Here is a 12,453-nt window from a genome sequence, read left to right on the forward strand (position 1 = left end):
TGGCAGAGCCCTGCCGCTCCGGGGGACGGGGCACACGGTCTCTCCTGCTCTGGGGTTGGTTTCCTTTGCCCCGCGTTACGTTCGGGTTTGGGCGGTTGGCTGTGGCCTCCCTTCTCAGGTTCAGGTCCCCCTTCCCTGCGCTCCCCCTCTGCTGCCGGGCTGCTGCGTTAGGAGAAAGTAGGCTGGGAACTTGCCAGAAATGGAGAAGCCGTTGTCAGGGGGGAGCGTTGGGGCGCGCAGGGCCCGCGGCTGAGCCTCTGCCAGGCGGAGCCCTGCCTGCGTGGAAGATGGGGCTTGGCACCATGACCTGCTGCGGTCCGGGGCTGTCCCTGTGAGAGCCCTCACAGAGCAGCGAGCAGCTTAATCCCTGCGCCTGGCAGTGACACCACCTCCAAAGAGAGGTCCTGCTGCAGAGGACCCCTCCGTGGATCGTTACCAGAAGATGACTGTGCAAAGCTGCTTGCAGACAAGTGAAGCAGGGAAGAAATGAAGCAAATAACTCTGTCAGAAATGTCATTACCATAAATGTTTGGAAGGTGCTTTAGTTTTTGCCTAGTTTTTTCCATTTTAGCGTATGCCATGGGCCACCCTGAGCTAGAAGATTGCTGCTAGGGCTGGACTGAGAGACCCTCTACAGCAGAGAAGACAGACCAGGTGCCAGAGGAAACAGTGATAGTGATTTAGGAGATGACACTTTTCCCACTTTGCTGGCTCGTTATCTGTATTTCAGGGCACTGGTGCAGCAGGAGTTTCTGGCCTTTACCTGTTATAGATGAAGAATATTTCAAGTTTCAGTGTTGGCACTTGGGGCGTCCGTTATTACTGACAAACTCAGGTATCAGTGAAGGGCTGGAGCTTTGCAGGCCTGCCTAAAGGTCTCTGTGTGTCAGATGATGTGCAGATTTGCAGTTTTCCTTCTTACAGATGGATTAAAGTGTTTAGTAATAAAAATAAAAAGAGATAGCTCTAGTACCCAAATGCCCTTCTAAGCTCAAACTTAGAGGTAGGATTCTGTTACTTCATCATTGATTTTTACTGTTCTAAAGCCCAGTATGTTTCTTCATTGCTTCTAAATTGATAATGTTACAGGCAACAGGAGTGGTTTCATTGGCCCTAGTGTTGGTCACACTGCAGGAGAAATGACAAGATTTATATCTCTTGCCCTCCTGCAAGCTGTTCTAAAGTTTAATGATTCGTACAAAAAACCTATGTTCTATTCGATTTGCACCCTAAAGGAAAGTCCCAAAAGAAACAGTTCTTCCAAAAGGAAATTTGAAGCACCTGACCATGTTTGCTATCTCCTGGTGTTCGGTTTCATTCTGTAACTCTTGTGGGGTCATATATATATATATGTGGAAATGAATACCAGCATCTATATAAATATATACTGTAGACGTAGTATTGCATCTGCATGCCTTCAGTGAAAGCTTCATTCTGATTCAGAAGATTCCTTCAAGTTGCAGGAGTATTACGAGTGCTGGGACACACTGCTTCCTATTTATAGACCTGTCATTCTGATACTCCTACAAAAGGAACTGAGTCACTCTTTATCCTTAAATGAATAGGAAAAAAGCTGGTCTCTGTAATACAGAGATTTTGCTGGATTCACAAAGAGATTTCATGTATAATTGCATAAGCAGTATTAGATGAGGGACCAGAGACCAGGCCCTTCAGAATATTTTTTCTTTCCTTAGCCCAGGGAATCTTAATTTCTTTTCTGGAAAGTGGAATGACTTTGTCAGGAGAGGCAGAACAAGCTAGCACATACTTGGCACTGGGCTGTCAAGAAGGGAAGGATGGTTCCCAGTCTTCTCAGGGGAGTGAGGAAGGAGGGTTCAGACCCCAGTCTTCCACCTTCTGGGTGTTATCACATGTTCTCGCCCATCTTGGGCATCCTCCCTCCCCCCCATCAGCTCTGTTCTGAATGAAAACTGCCGTTGTTCCATTCTGTGCAGGACTCTCAGGCTGGCTTTACTGAGCCTACCGTATCAGGCCTCCCAGGGGACAGGAGTGGGGAAAGCAGAACTGGAACTGGCAAATCTCCTTTCTTTAAAACAACATCTTCATGCACGTATCTCTGAGAGGGCCCAAGTGCCTGATCGCAGACAAAACTCTGATACCACTGAGGTATCACATACTCTTCTGAGCAGTAACAGTCCCAGCCTGCAGTTACGATACTGCCTTTTTGCTGTGAAGGTTTTACAATTCTACCAAAGTATTTCAAATATGAATCTGAAATATTGTTAAGTGGTAAATTTTCAAATGCTGGTGTATGGTGGGAAGAGCCAGGGCTATGCTGCTCCGTGAAGAAATAGAGAATTCCAATTCAGTACAGAGGGGCACTTTTTTGGTAGTGGAGAACCTGTAAGTGAAAAAATATGGAATCGTGTTTCTAGGTGGAATAGCAAAACCAGTGTAAATAAATCAGAGGCGTTGCCTGAGTGGAAATTTGCCTGTGTAGTCATGTTAATAACACTCCTATCCAGAGTGCCTGTCCGGCCTCTCTGAAGGGTGTCTTAGGTCACTGTGTGTGTATTAGAGTGATCTTCTGAGATTATCTGTTGAAATCATTGAGCTCCTGAAGTTGTGTGGCGGCTTGGGTATTTGAGAAAAAATGCCAACATCTTGGATGTAACACGGACACTTCCTTCTTTCGCAGCCTCTTCTGTTGCCAGCTGATCCTGGGCACTGCCTCTTCCTCCTCTTCCATAGGAGGTCCAGCAAAGAAGCAAGCTGGCACTGAGGAGCGAGGGAGAGTTCCCAAACACAGATCTTACTTCTTCGCTTGACCATCTTCCCTTTTTCACAAACCTTCAGTTTGTGAGAGTTCTTATGTTTTTATGCCTGTCTTTACCAGTACTGGCTGATTAACCATGTCTTAAGTGATGTGGTCCAATAAACATTGTTGCAGTGGCATCCCAAATAGTTTGTAAATCCTTTTGTTTGATTTCAGCAAGAGAAAACTATAGTTGCTGTAGCTGAGGCATCATTTTTTATTCAGAGGTCTGAACCAGGCGTGACTCCAGCACTGGCTCAAACGCGATGACTCTTTGTTCTAGAGCACCCAGTCCCCAGTTAATATCATAGTTTAATATCTTATTTTCTTGGGAATTGGTGTAGTTATGAATCTGTTGTTCTGGTGCTTTCAAAGGACTCCAGGAGAGGCCAAGGAGTCTATACTGGAGCTCTCATTTAGCAGTAGAGCAAGGAGTGGTGGGTCGGGAGACAGGGCTGCCGTACGTCAGGTGGATGAAGTCACGGTCAGCACGTTCACAGATGGGAGTATTGTCTGGTCCCAAGCACAGGGTTTGCACAGGATTTTTCTTCTCCCAGCCCTTTAGCTGGGAGCTTTCTCTGCTACCTGCTCTCAAGGAAGTTTTCTGAGAGGGAAACTAGTGAATCGTGTGGCACTGTCCTTGGTGACAGTGCCGACCGCAGTGGCAGTTCCAGAGCCCATACCTGCTGACTGGCCAGTGCGCTGTAGCTATGCTGGCTGGAAAACCACCTGCTGCCTGTGTGATAGAGAGGTAGTACCTATGTTACAGGAGAGAAAAGATATACACTCCCTGCAAGTACAGAAGGCCTGTCGTTCCCTCTGCAGAGCACTGATTTAGCGCTGGCTTTCCTACGTAACTGCTGGCTTTCAGAAAAGCTGCAAGAACTTTCCTATTTCTGAGACATTTGCTTGTGTCTTAAATTTGGTGGCAGTTGGTCAAGATCGTGCAATACAGGGGACCTGATCCTGCAAACAGGCTAAACATTGCCACTGGAAGGAACCAAGTGAACCTGAACAAATCCTCTAGGCTGCATGGCACTGAGGTAATGACTCATATGACATTTCTGTTTTCTTTCAGGTTGTGCCAAGGAATAAGCCAAGAAAAAGCTTTTTGTATTCTAGCATGGCAAATGAAGAAGATGATCCAATTATACAAGAGGTAAAAGTGTGTCGTGGCAGCAGTGATTGTACAGGAGGCTTTTTTTTGTTATTATAGTTCCTGTAATTCTTACATTGCTGGAACAACGTGGTCATCAACATCAGTGTTTGTCCTGTAACCTCTGTGCAAGGAGATACGCTGTGAGGGGCAATTACATGGCTCATGGTATCTGTTTTGCCAAAATAGTGGTGTCTGTGTTGGCAGATTCAGCTCAGGTTTTGCCACCCTTTGTAATCTTCCTGTGTTAGAAGAGAACACAAGTGGGGAACTTGCTTCTGTCACTATGTGTTTCCAGTGTCTCTACTGCATGTCTCTGAGAGCTGTAAAAAATTGACTTTTGACAAGCTAATACCTGTTAACTATGAAGCGAAAACATCTGTGGATTTTCAGTGCTGGTGGCAAAATGCTACTGTTGAGTCAGATTTGGGATGTGGGTGTCTCTTGTCTAACTTAGGTTTTAGGACAATATACTGGTAATGAAGTTACCTTTCAGAACTTCCTTCTCTGTAATTGTGATAACAGATTCACTTCAGCCCCTCAGAAAAAAATTTTCCTCACTTTCAGATCTGTTTGCCAAGTTTCTTTAGAGAGAAAAAACATAACTAGAGCCACTGTCTCCTCTTCATAGTGTTCTTTTGTTTGTTTGTTTTTCAAAAAGCTCAGCTGCAGAATTTCATGTAAAAATCATCAGAGAGGAGACCTTTGACAGGGGAGTCATGAGTGTGGTTTATGTTAGGGTTTGTAGTGAAAAGCAAAAATTGTTAGTATTTGAGCTTTTGGTGTTATACTTTTATCTGAGGCTCCATCAATTCTAGCTGCCACCTGATGCAGGTTGTTTGTTTTGCTTTTTAGATTGACGTGTTCCTGGCCAGAAGTCTACTGGAGAAGCTGTATCTATTTCAGGTATTTCAGTAAAGTTTTATGCAGTGATAGTTTGTTTAAAATAAATTCAAAAAGCAGTAACTTCAGGCTTCAGCCTGCCAGAATCTTGGATATAGGCAAGCCTATTTGGGTCTCACTCAGTTGAAATATTCAGTATTAAATCATTGCCAAGAAAGGAGTGGTCATTTAGGGCACAAAGTTTTCATTAAATCACTCCCTTTAACCACCCAAAAGGGGTGCTTTTAGGAGATAATGTCTTTTTATTGTGGTTTGAATAAATCTGCGGTCTCCTAGCCAACTTCTGTCATCACTGTTTTCTGCCATCTTTACTAAACAAACATTTCTTTAGGACTAGCTCGATTTAAACTCTCATCAGTATTCATAAACGAGTGCAAGTCATCAGAAGAGCCCCCTTGTAGTGTGGAGAGAAAACTAACTAGTGATTGACGGTGGAAATATGTTGGGAAGGTAGAGGTCTGATTTCCATTCTGCCGCTGAATTTCTCTAACCATTTTGTCTTTGTGGTGCACTTTTTCCCATCTGCCAAATGGGAAGTCTTTTGTGGCTGTTGGATGAAATTTCCAGTATAAACCAGTGATGCCTGCTGGCAAGTCCACTGTCTCCCGTTCAGATCCTCTGCACGGCGTGTGCCAGCGGAGCACGGCTGTCTGCATGCTGCAGACACGCTGGACTGAGCTGTGCAGCCTTGCCTCTGTTGCTCCGTGTCAGGAGGGAGCACTGGGTAGTGACGGGGCCTGAGGGTGTTCTGGAGAAATGGCAGCTCTGAGCAGGATGCTGCTGTGGCTGGAAGATTTCGTTTGGATACTGCACTGTCCTCTCAGCGTTGCCACACAGTTCAGGAGAGACACCCACGTGGCTCAACCTGGGCTGGGGGTCATGACTGGCTACATGTGGCCCATGTCTATAAGCTAACGCTTCTCGTGTAAACCCACAAATATTGTACTTTGAGATAATAACTCTCCAGAGAGCTGACACTGAGAGATGGGTTTTTAATTGCTCTTAACAGTTCCTTTTTCTGCTGGGCTAATGTGTGATACCATTGTCCTGTGCTGCAGTTTGGTGTGGCATGTGAGAGACAGGAAGGAGATTGTGTGATGGTGAAAGCAGAGGACGGGAGGGGAAAGCAACAAGCTTTCTAGGACATGCTCCCAAATCCACTGCTGACTCACAAAGCAGTCAAGTAATTTCTTTTCTTGATGTCTTGTGTCCATCTGGCAAGTGGATCTATGTGTGAGGGGACAGGGGAGGTTAAGTTAATTTCTGTGAAGTTCTTTGATCTTTAGATGAAGAGGGTTTTATGAAACGGATTTGTTTTCCAGTATCCTATTCGTCCAGCTTCCATGACCTATGATGATGTTACACATTTATCAGCGAAGATAAAACCAAAACAGCAAAAGGTTGGTTATCATTTGAGTCCACTCTGCAAAAGTTGTTTTATGATGCACAGAATGTACTTTAGAAAAACACATTGTGCTCTTGAGCTGTTAGAATTACGCAGCTATTTGCAGGACCAGATCTCTGTGCTTGGAGGTATGGGGGAGTCTTTCATTGTGTCTGTAATGTCGAGTTTAGAATAAAAGTAGTTTATAAAGGGGAATTGAAGTCACGATGGAAATGCCGCGATTTAATATAAAATAGAGTTGCTCAGGGAAACTTAGTTGCTAATGCTGATTCCATCTGTAGGTGCTTGTGCTAACAGAGCTTGATTTAAAAGGTCTTTACAATGTTCAGAAAAAGGTTGAGCTTTGGGTGCACGATCTGTCTTTGAGTGTCAGTGCGGGTCTTGATTTCTCCCTTGCCCGGCTGTGAATCATCATCAGTCCTTTTGAAATGGGTGAGGTTGTCTAGGTAGTGAAATTGTAGCCAAAGCTAGAATGATTGCCCTTCTTGCAAATGTATTCCAGAACTGTGGCTATGATTTTAAAATGTTGATTTTAAAAAACACAGAAGTGGATGTCTGTGGTATTGGGGTTTTGTTCTGGGACATGATTAAAGATAGTGCTTGTGTGAACTTTGGAGTCAGGATGCACATTGTGTCCAAGAAGGCTTCTGTTAAATTTAGCAAGCATTTGCATTGTAAGCCCTGTGCAGGCTTGTAAATCTGCCCTCTCATCCAGGGACTTTTAACTGGTTCATTTTGAGTAACGTACAGGGGAAGGAAAAACGAGGCAGTAGGTGCGAGGGCTTTATGAGGGCTTTGGCAGACCCTGAGGAAGAATATATACTGTATTGTTACAGTACATAAAGAGAAGTGCTATGCAGGAAAAGTTAATTTTGAACATTTGTATGAAGGTTAAAATTTGAGGAGAGGGGAGGCATAGTTCTCCTTGCAGCTGAAAGCTTGGAGCTTGTTTCTGTGCTTTGAGCAGTGTAAATCAGGAATAACTGTGACGTCAGTGGTAAGTGCTGCCGTCTCAAATTGACCAGAATCAAGGCCTTTGTCTCTGCAGAGGACGTTGTTACTTTATACTGCTTGCTACTCAGACTAGAAATAAACATACCTTATGTTTGAGAGGTTCTGGGTGGGTCCTCTGGGATATTGTTTGTCCACTTGATCTGTACTGCTAAGTAAACTAGACTGATAATGTAGTGAAAGGTATCAGCAAAATGAAGGTGTATTTCGAGGCTGCCTAAGGAGCTCTTGTTTCTCTGCTCCCATTCATTTACGTGGGACTTTATGTATCTCTAGCTTACAGTTAAAATGTCCCCATACTACATAAAACCATATGTATGCTCAACTTTACGTATGTGATTTGCCCTGTGGATTTGAATGATACTTCTGTATTTAAACGTGCTGTAAACCCATGGCAGTGTCAGCAAGCGTGGGACTGAATTGTAACTGCTATGTGTGGTGTTCTCCCGTGGTAATTAGCTGTCTGTCTTATTATTTAGGTTGAACTTGAAATGGCCATTGATACTTTGAATCCTAACTACTGTCGCAGCAAGGGAGAGCAGATTGCCCTCAATGTAGACGGCACAAGTACAGATGAAACAAGTACCTATTCCTCGTAGGTGACCTCTTTGCCTTCATGTCCTTTGTGTGGTGAGCGTAGATGTGTGTATGTCCACCAGGGCTTCAGGGAAGGGCGAGAACAAGTGGCTGTACAGTCTCAGGGTTGTTTTGAACACTGTCATATAGAAGTATTCTTGGAAGCAACCTATGGTTTTTGGTGTGCTTCATGAATTCTGAGTTGTGAACAGAAAGATGAGTATATATATTCGCTGATGATATTCCATGTTGAGAATCGGTGATTTCAGACCTTTAACGTCTGTATGCAGCGTTGTCTGTAGAATACAATCTCACAGCATTCATCTGTCTGCAGGAAGCTGATGGACAAGCAAACTTTCTGCTCTTCACAAGCTGCAAGTAATGTTTCCCGCTATGCAGCTGCTGTCTATAAAAAAGGTAAGTTTCTTTTGCTTAACTCTCACATCAATGAAACACACTGATTTCACGGTTACAATAAGAGACTTTGTTCTTTTTTTTTCGGCCTAGGTTTTAATTGACTGATGTGTCTTTAAACAAAAGAAAATTTTTCCTTATCGATGTCCCTAGAGTCCTTGAGAAGGACTAGCCAAATTGCAAATATTGTATAAGAACACTATGTGTAGATGCCTCCAGGATCTTAATAGGGCCTGGTGGTCTGAAATAATACACATCTGTAGCATCAATTTATGCTGTTGTTTATATTACTATTTACATCTAATTGTGTCTGTCTCATTTTCTCTTTCACACTTTTTGCCCCTCTCTTGTCTCCTAATTACTATTTCCATCTAATTATGTCTGTCTCATTTTCCCTTTCACACTTTTTGCCCCTCTCTTGTCTCCTAATGCCATCACAGACTTTTGATCTGATGATCATTTCAGGTGAAAATACATAGATTGTCTTCGGTGATGACTGTTTTTCTGGGAGTCTGCTGAACTATGGGTCAGGACTGACCCAGAATCTGGCTCTCTACAAGATCTGATTTCAGCACAAAAAGTATAAAGTGAAGTAACAGAAATAGGTCTTGGTCTTTCACGGTCCTTTGGAATCCTGAACACTGGATGAATTTTTCACTTCAATATCTTTTTACATTTTACTGTATTAAATATTTATGTTCAATCGAAGCTGTGATTTAACCAACATTAATTGTTTTTTCAGGTGAACTTCACCTGACTCCACTACATGGAATTCTTCAGCTGAGGCCAAGCTTCACCTATTTGGACAAAGCTGACGCAAAACACCGAGAAAGAGAAGCTGCTAATGAAGGTAAATGCTCCATGAGTTGTGTATCCTTTTGGGAGGAGAGATACAAGTTCTCTCTGTAATTTTGCTGAAGAGTCGTTATATTCTGAAGGGGTTTGTTACAACACCATACTGATTATAAGGCCAGTTCTCAGATTATTTCACTGATCTTATTCTTGGTGTAGCTTCATAAATGCTTTTGTGGGCACAGCGTGAGGGATTAACAGAGGGATGGGAGGTGGTGGGTAGTGTCAAAGAGCAGCAGTAGGGAGTGTGTCACCACTGCCACTGAAAAGCGGGACTGGCACGCTCATGGGAGCAGTATCTCCTATCGCAGGAGCGGTGTGGTGCTCCCGTGCATCGCACAGTTTGTCAGACTGGGATTGAACCCAGGGTTATGTCATTCCTAGTACTGCTTTCTTCCTGCCTGGTTGCCCAGACAGATGCAGATTGGCTTTGGCTCTTCTGCTGCAGTGGTGTGTTCATTCTGTTGTATTTTTTGGCAGGTGGTGATTCATCCCAGGATGAAGCTGAAGATGATGTTAAGCAAATTACTGTATGTCCAGTTTCCCTTTTATTGTAGTTCAGGCCACAGTTCACAAGAAAGCATGACAGTTTGCACCCAAATAAAAGAACAGGAGACCTCAGCTAGTCCTGGGGACTCTGAACTTGGGAGGGGGAAAGCAAGATGGACGTGCCCTTGTTGCACAAGGATAAAGATGGCACTGAAAGCAAGGGGTGATTAGTGTGAGCTAGGGCCCCTAGCTTCTGTTACTTACGTACCAAATAAGAAATGCAGGTATTTTGTTTCAAGGATTTCAGGGCTGTATTTAATGATGCCCAAATCTTCTAGGTACGGTTCTCCCGCCCTGAGACTGAACAAGCTCGTCAACGACGTGTTCAGTCCTATGAGTTCCTGCAGAAGAGACAAGCAGAAGAGCACTGGGTTCATTTACATTATTATGGCTTGAAGGTAGGTGTGTGCTGGCAGCTGAGGAGACTGCCTGGGCCTGAAGGCTCAGCCGAGTTTAGAACTGTTTTTAAATCTGGGCCTGTGGGAATCAGGGAGTCATCAAAAGATAATGAGGGAAAAGTGGGTCTGTAGGCTTGAACAGACCCTGCAGTGCTCTGTACCTCCTCGACTGGATAATGCTTTGGGGTCTCCATGCTGGAAATGGTTTAAAACTGAGCTGGACAAACTTGAAGGGGAGTCTGAACACGAGAATCACTCAGATCTTGGTTTATGAACTGCACTTTGTGAAAGACTTGGGGAGCCCAGTCAGCTGAGTGTCAATCCTTTTGTCTGATCCATGCATGTCTGTCAGGAGATTTCCAAGTCACGGCAACAGAAATGTTCCCACATCATGTGAGCGTCGTTCAGGAAGGTGAAAGCAGAACATCAGTCAGTGAGGTGGAATGCTTGAGTGGTGCATTGATGATAGAGTGGTCACAGGTTGGGATGAGGAATCCAGCTCTCTGGCATTTCGTATGTTTTCAGTATGTGGTAGTGACTCTTGTTTTTTCCGTATCTCCAGGATAGCCGTTCTGAACACGAGCGCCAGTATTTATTTAGCCAAGGTCATGGCCTTGCTGAAAACACAGAATTAATTAAATCTCCCAGGTAATGGTTTGATGGTTTCCTGTAGAAATTGCAGTAATTTGTTGGGATTGTTTTCAGGGTAATAAGCAGGTATATTCTTTAAAAGTCTGCTCTTCGGTGGTTCTATCCATGATAAAAACTGAATTGTTTAAAAAATACAGAAACAAACTAGTCTTCAACTTATTTGGGTTGCTTTCTCTGTTTCCCTGTACTCTGAAATTAGAACTAGTTGTTTTCACTTGGGATCGCAGCCTCTTCTACATTACCACGACCCTGCAGTATTGGGACTGCAAGTACTGTAAAGGAAAAGAAAAGCTCCTTCTGGTTAAAAGAAGTTAAGACTCCGAAACCAGTAACTTCTGTTGTCAGCAAATCTTACGAAACGTTTCTTTTGTGATTTGTGAGAGACACCCGATGCTATATGAAACTTGTTCGGTTTTGTTTCTGGGTGCCTGCAGCTGTACCGGGATCTTCCCGTGCTGCAGTCAGTACTAGCACTTCGCTGTGATCTGATACAGCCATGGCCCAAGCCTTAGCGAAGTGGCAGAGTCTCTCTGTTCAGCGGTGTGGGTGTGCTCTTCTTGACGCTTAACATCAGAAGAACAATGCTAGGTGTTCTGAGAAGTCTTTTGGATCTGATTCTTTCCCTGCGGACACTGGTGGTTACATGGGTGGGGAAGACTTGTTGCTGATTCTCTGTTTACAGGACTTCACGTGACCCCTCTCAGTGCTGTGTCACAGTGCTGTGTTTAATGTATTTACTCTTGCAGTTCTGTTTGGACATCTCTTCTGCACAGAAGAGCTGGGGTTCTGGCTCATTTATTTCATTCCTTCTGTTTGGGTAGATGAATGTCAGTAGCTCTTACTAGTACTGAATTACAGAGGAAGATGGGAGAGGAAAGGGGAGAGCTCTTTTCAGGCTAGTGTTTGTTTTGTAGATTCATGTGAGTAGGATTGCTCTAAGTGAGAAGTAACTGTACTTAAACCTGGCAAGTCCCAAGACAAAACATTTTAAGGCTGTGTTTTCTTTTCTTCTAGTGAGTATTTAATGATGCTGATGCCTCCAAGCGTGGAGGAGGAAAAGTAAGTGTTTGTACAGCGTGTTCAAAGTCCGTATTGGTTGAATGCTCTTTTTCACGGGCTGCAAATCTGCTTGTTTTCTCTGCAGTGACAAACCAGTGGCTCCAAGCAACGTGCTTTCTATGGCCCAGCTGAGAACTTTACCCCTTGCTGATCAGATTAAGATCCTGATGAAGAACGGTTTGTAGCTTTTGTGATACATTTGCACTATACTTTGTGAGTTCTAATTGCCTCAGATAAGGTACCTTTCCTAGCAGTGACAGTTCCATCACCCCACCTGACTGACTGTGTCTGATTCTGTGAAGAATCTAAAGCCCAGGATTTTCGTTAAGAAGATTCTGTGTGTGGAGGAGAGCAGTGACAGCAGGTGTGACTGCTGATCTGTATGTTTGCAGTCAGTTTGCTCTTAGAATAATTTCTAATCTGGTGATAGCTTTGTGGATACATCCGTTGCAGCAGGTGTTTTCTGGAATATGGGGTCTGATCATGAATCCTAAATTGAAGGTTAATGCAATCAGCTGCGCTTTGGCGTTTTCTGCGAAGATTAGTATTACGCACTTTGTAAGCGTCTTCTAGGAATCCTGTTTTGTCTCTTGAAAGTTACTATCTAATGAGAGCAAATCCTGAGGACTTTGCCTCAGGTGCCTACTGTCTTGTCAGGTATCTCTGTTTCCAAATATTGCTAAAGGAATTGGTTTGTTTTTTT

The 12,453-nt window shown here is 43.8% G+C and overlaps 1 protein-coding gene across 4 annotated transcripts in view; it reads left to right on the forward strand.

The window, feature by feature from the left end:
• Positions 1-3,857: 3,857 nt before the first annotated feature.
• Positions 3,858-12,453, forward strand: part of POLR3E (polymerase (RNA) III (DNA directed) polypeptide E (80kD)) — a 24,826-nt gene continuing 16,230 nt past the window's right edge. For 3 of the 4 annotated variants that reach the window (XM_010136047.1, XM_010136055.1, XM_010136070.1), the window contains exons 1-11: positions 3,858-3,935; positions 4,788-4,838; positions 6,158-6,235; positions 7,731-7,846; positions 8,162-8,244; positions 8,984-9,091; positions 9,574-9,623; positions 9,921-10,040; positions 10,603-10,688; positions 11,706-11,750; positions 11,836-11,927. In XM_010136047.1, the coding sequence (XP_010134349.1) occupies positions 3,900-3,935; positions 4,788-4,838; positions 6,158-6,235; positions 7,731-7,846; positions 8,162-8,244; positions 8,984-9,091; positions 9,574-9,623; positions 9,921-10,040; positions 10,603-10,688; positions 11,706-11,750; positions 11,836-11,927 (865 nt within the window). In that variant the 5' untranslated portion in view covers positions 3,858-3,899. The remainder of the gene's footprint in view (positions 3,936-4,787; positions 4,839-6,157; positions 6,236-7,730; positions 7,847-8,161; positions 8,245-8,983; positions 9,092-9,573; positions 9,624-9,920; positions 10,041-10,602; positions 10,689-11,705; positions 11,751-11,835; positions 11,928-12,453) is intronic. The other variant, XM_010136062.1, reaches the window with a different exon arrangement.

The sequence above is a fragment of the Buceros rhinoceros genome, unplaced genomic scaffold (assembly GCF_000710305.1).
Source record: "Buceros rhinoceros silvestris isolate BGI_N320 unplaced genomic scaffold, ASM71030v1 scaffold3860, whole genome shotgun sequence".
Classification (NCBI taxonomy): Eukaryota; Metazoa; Chordata; class Aves; order Bucerotiformes; family Bucerotidae; genus Buceros; species Buceros rhinoceros.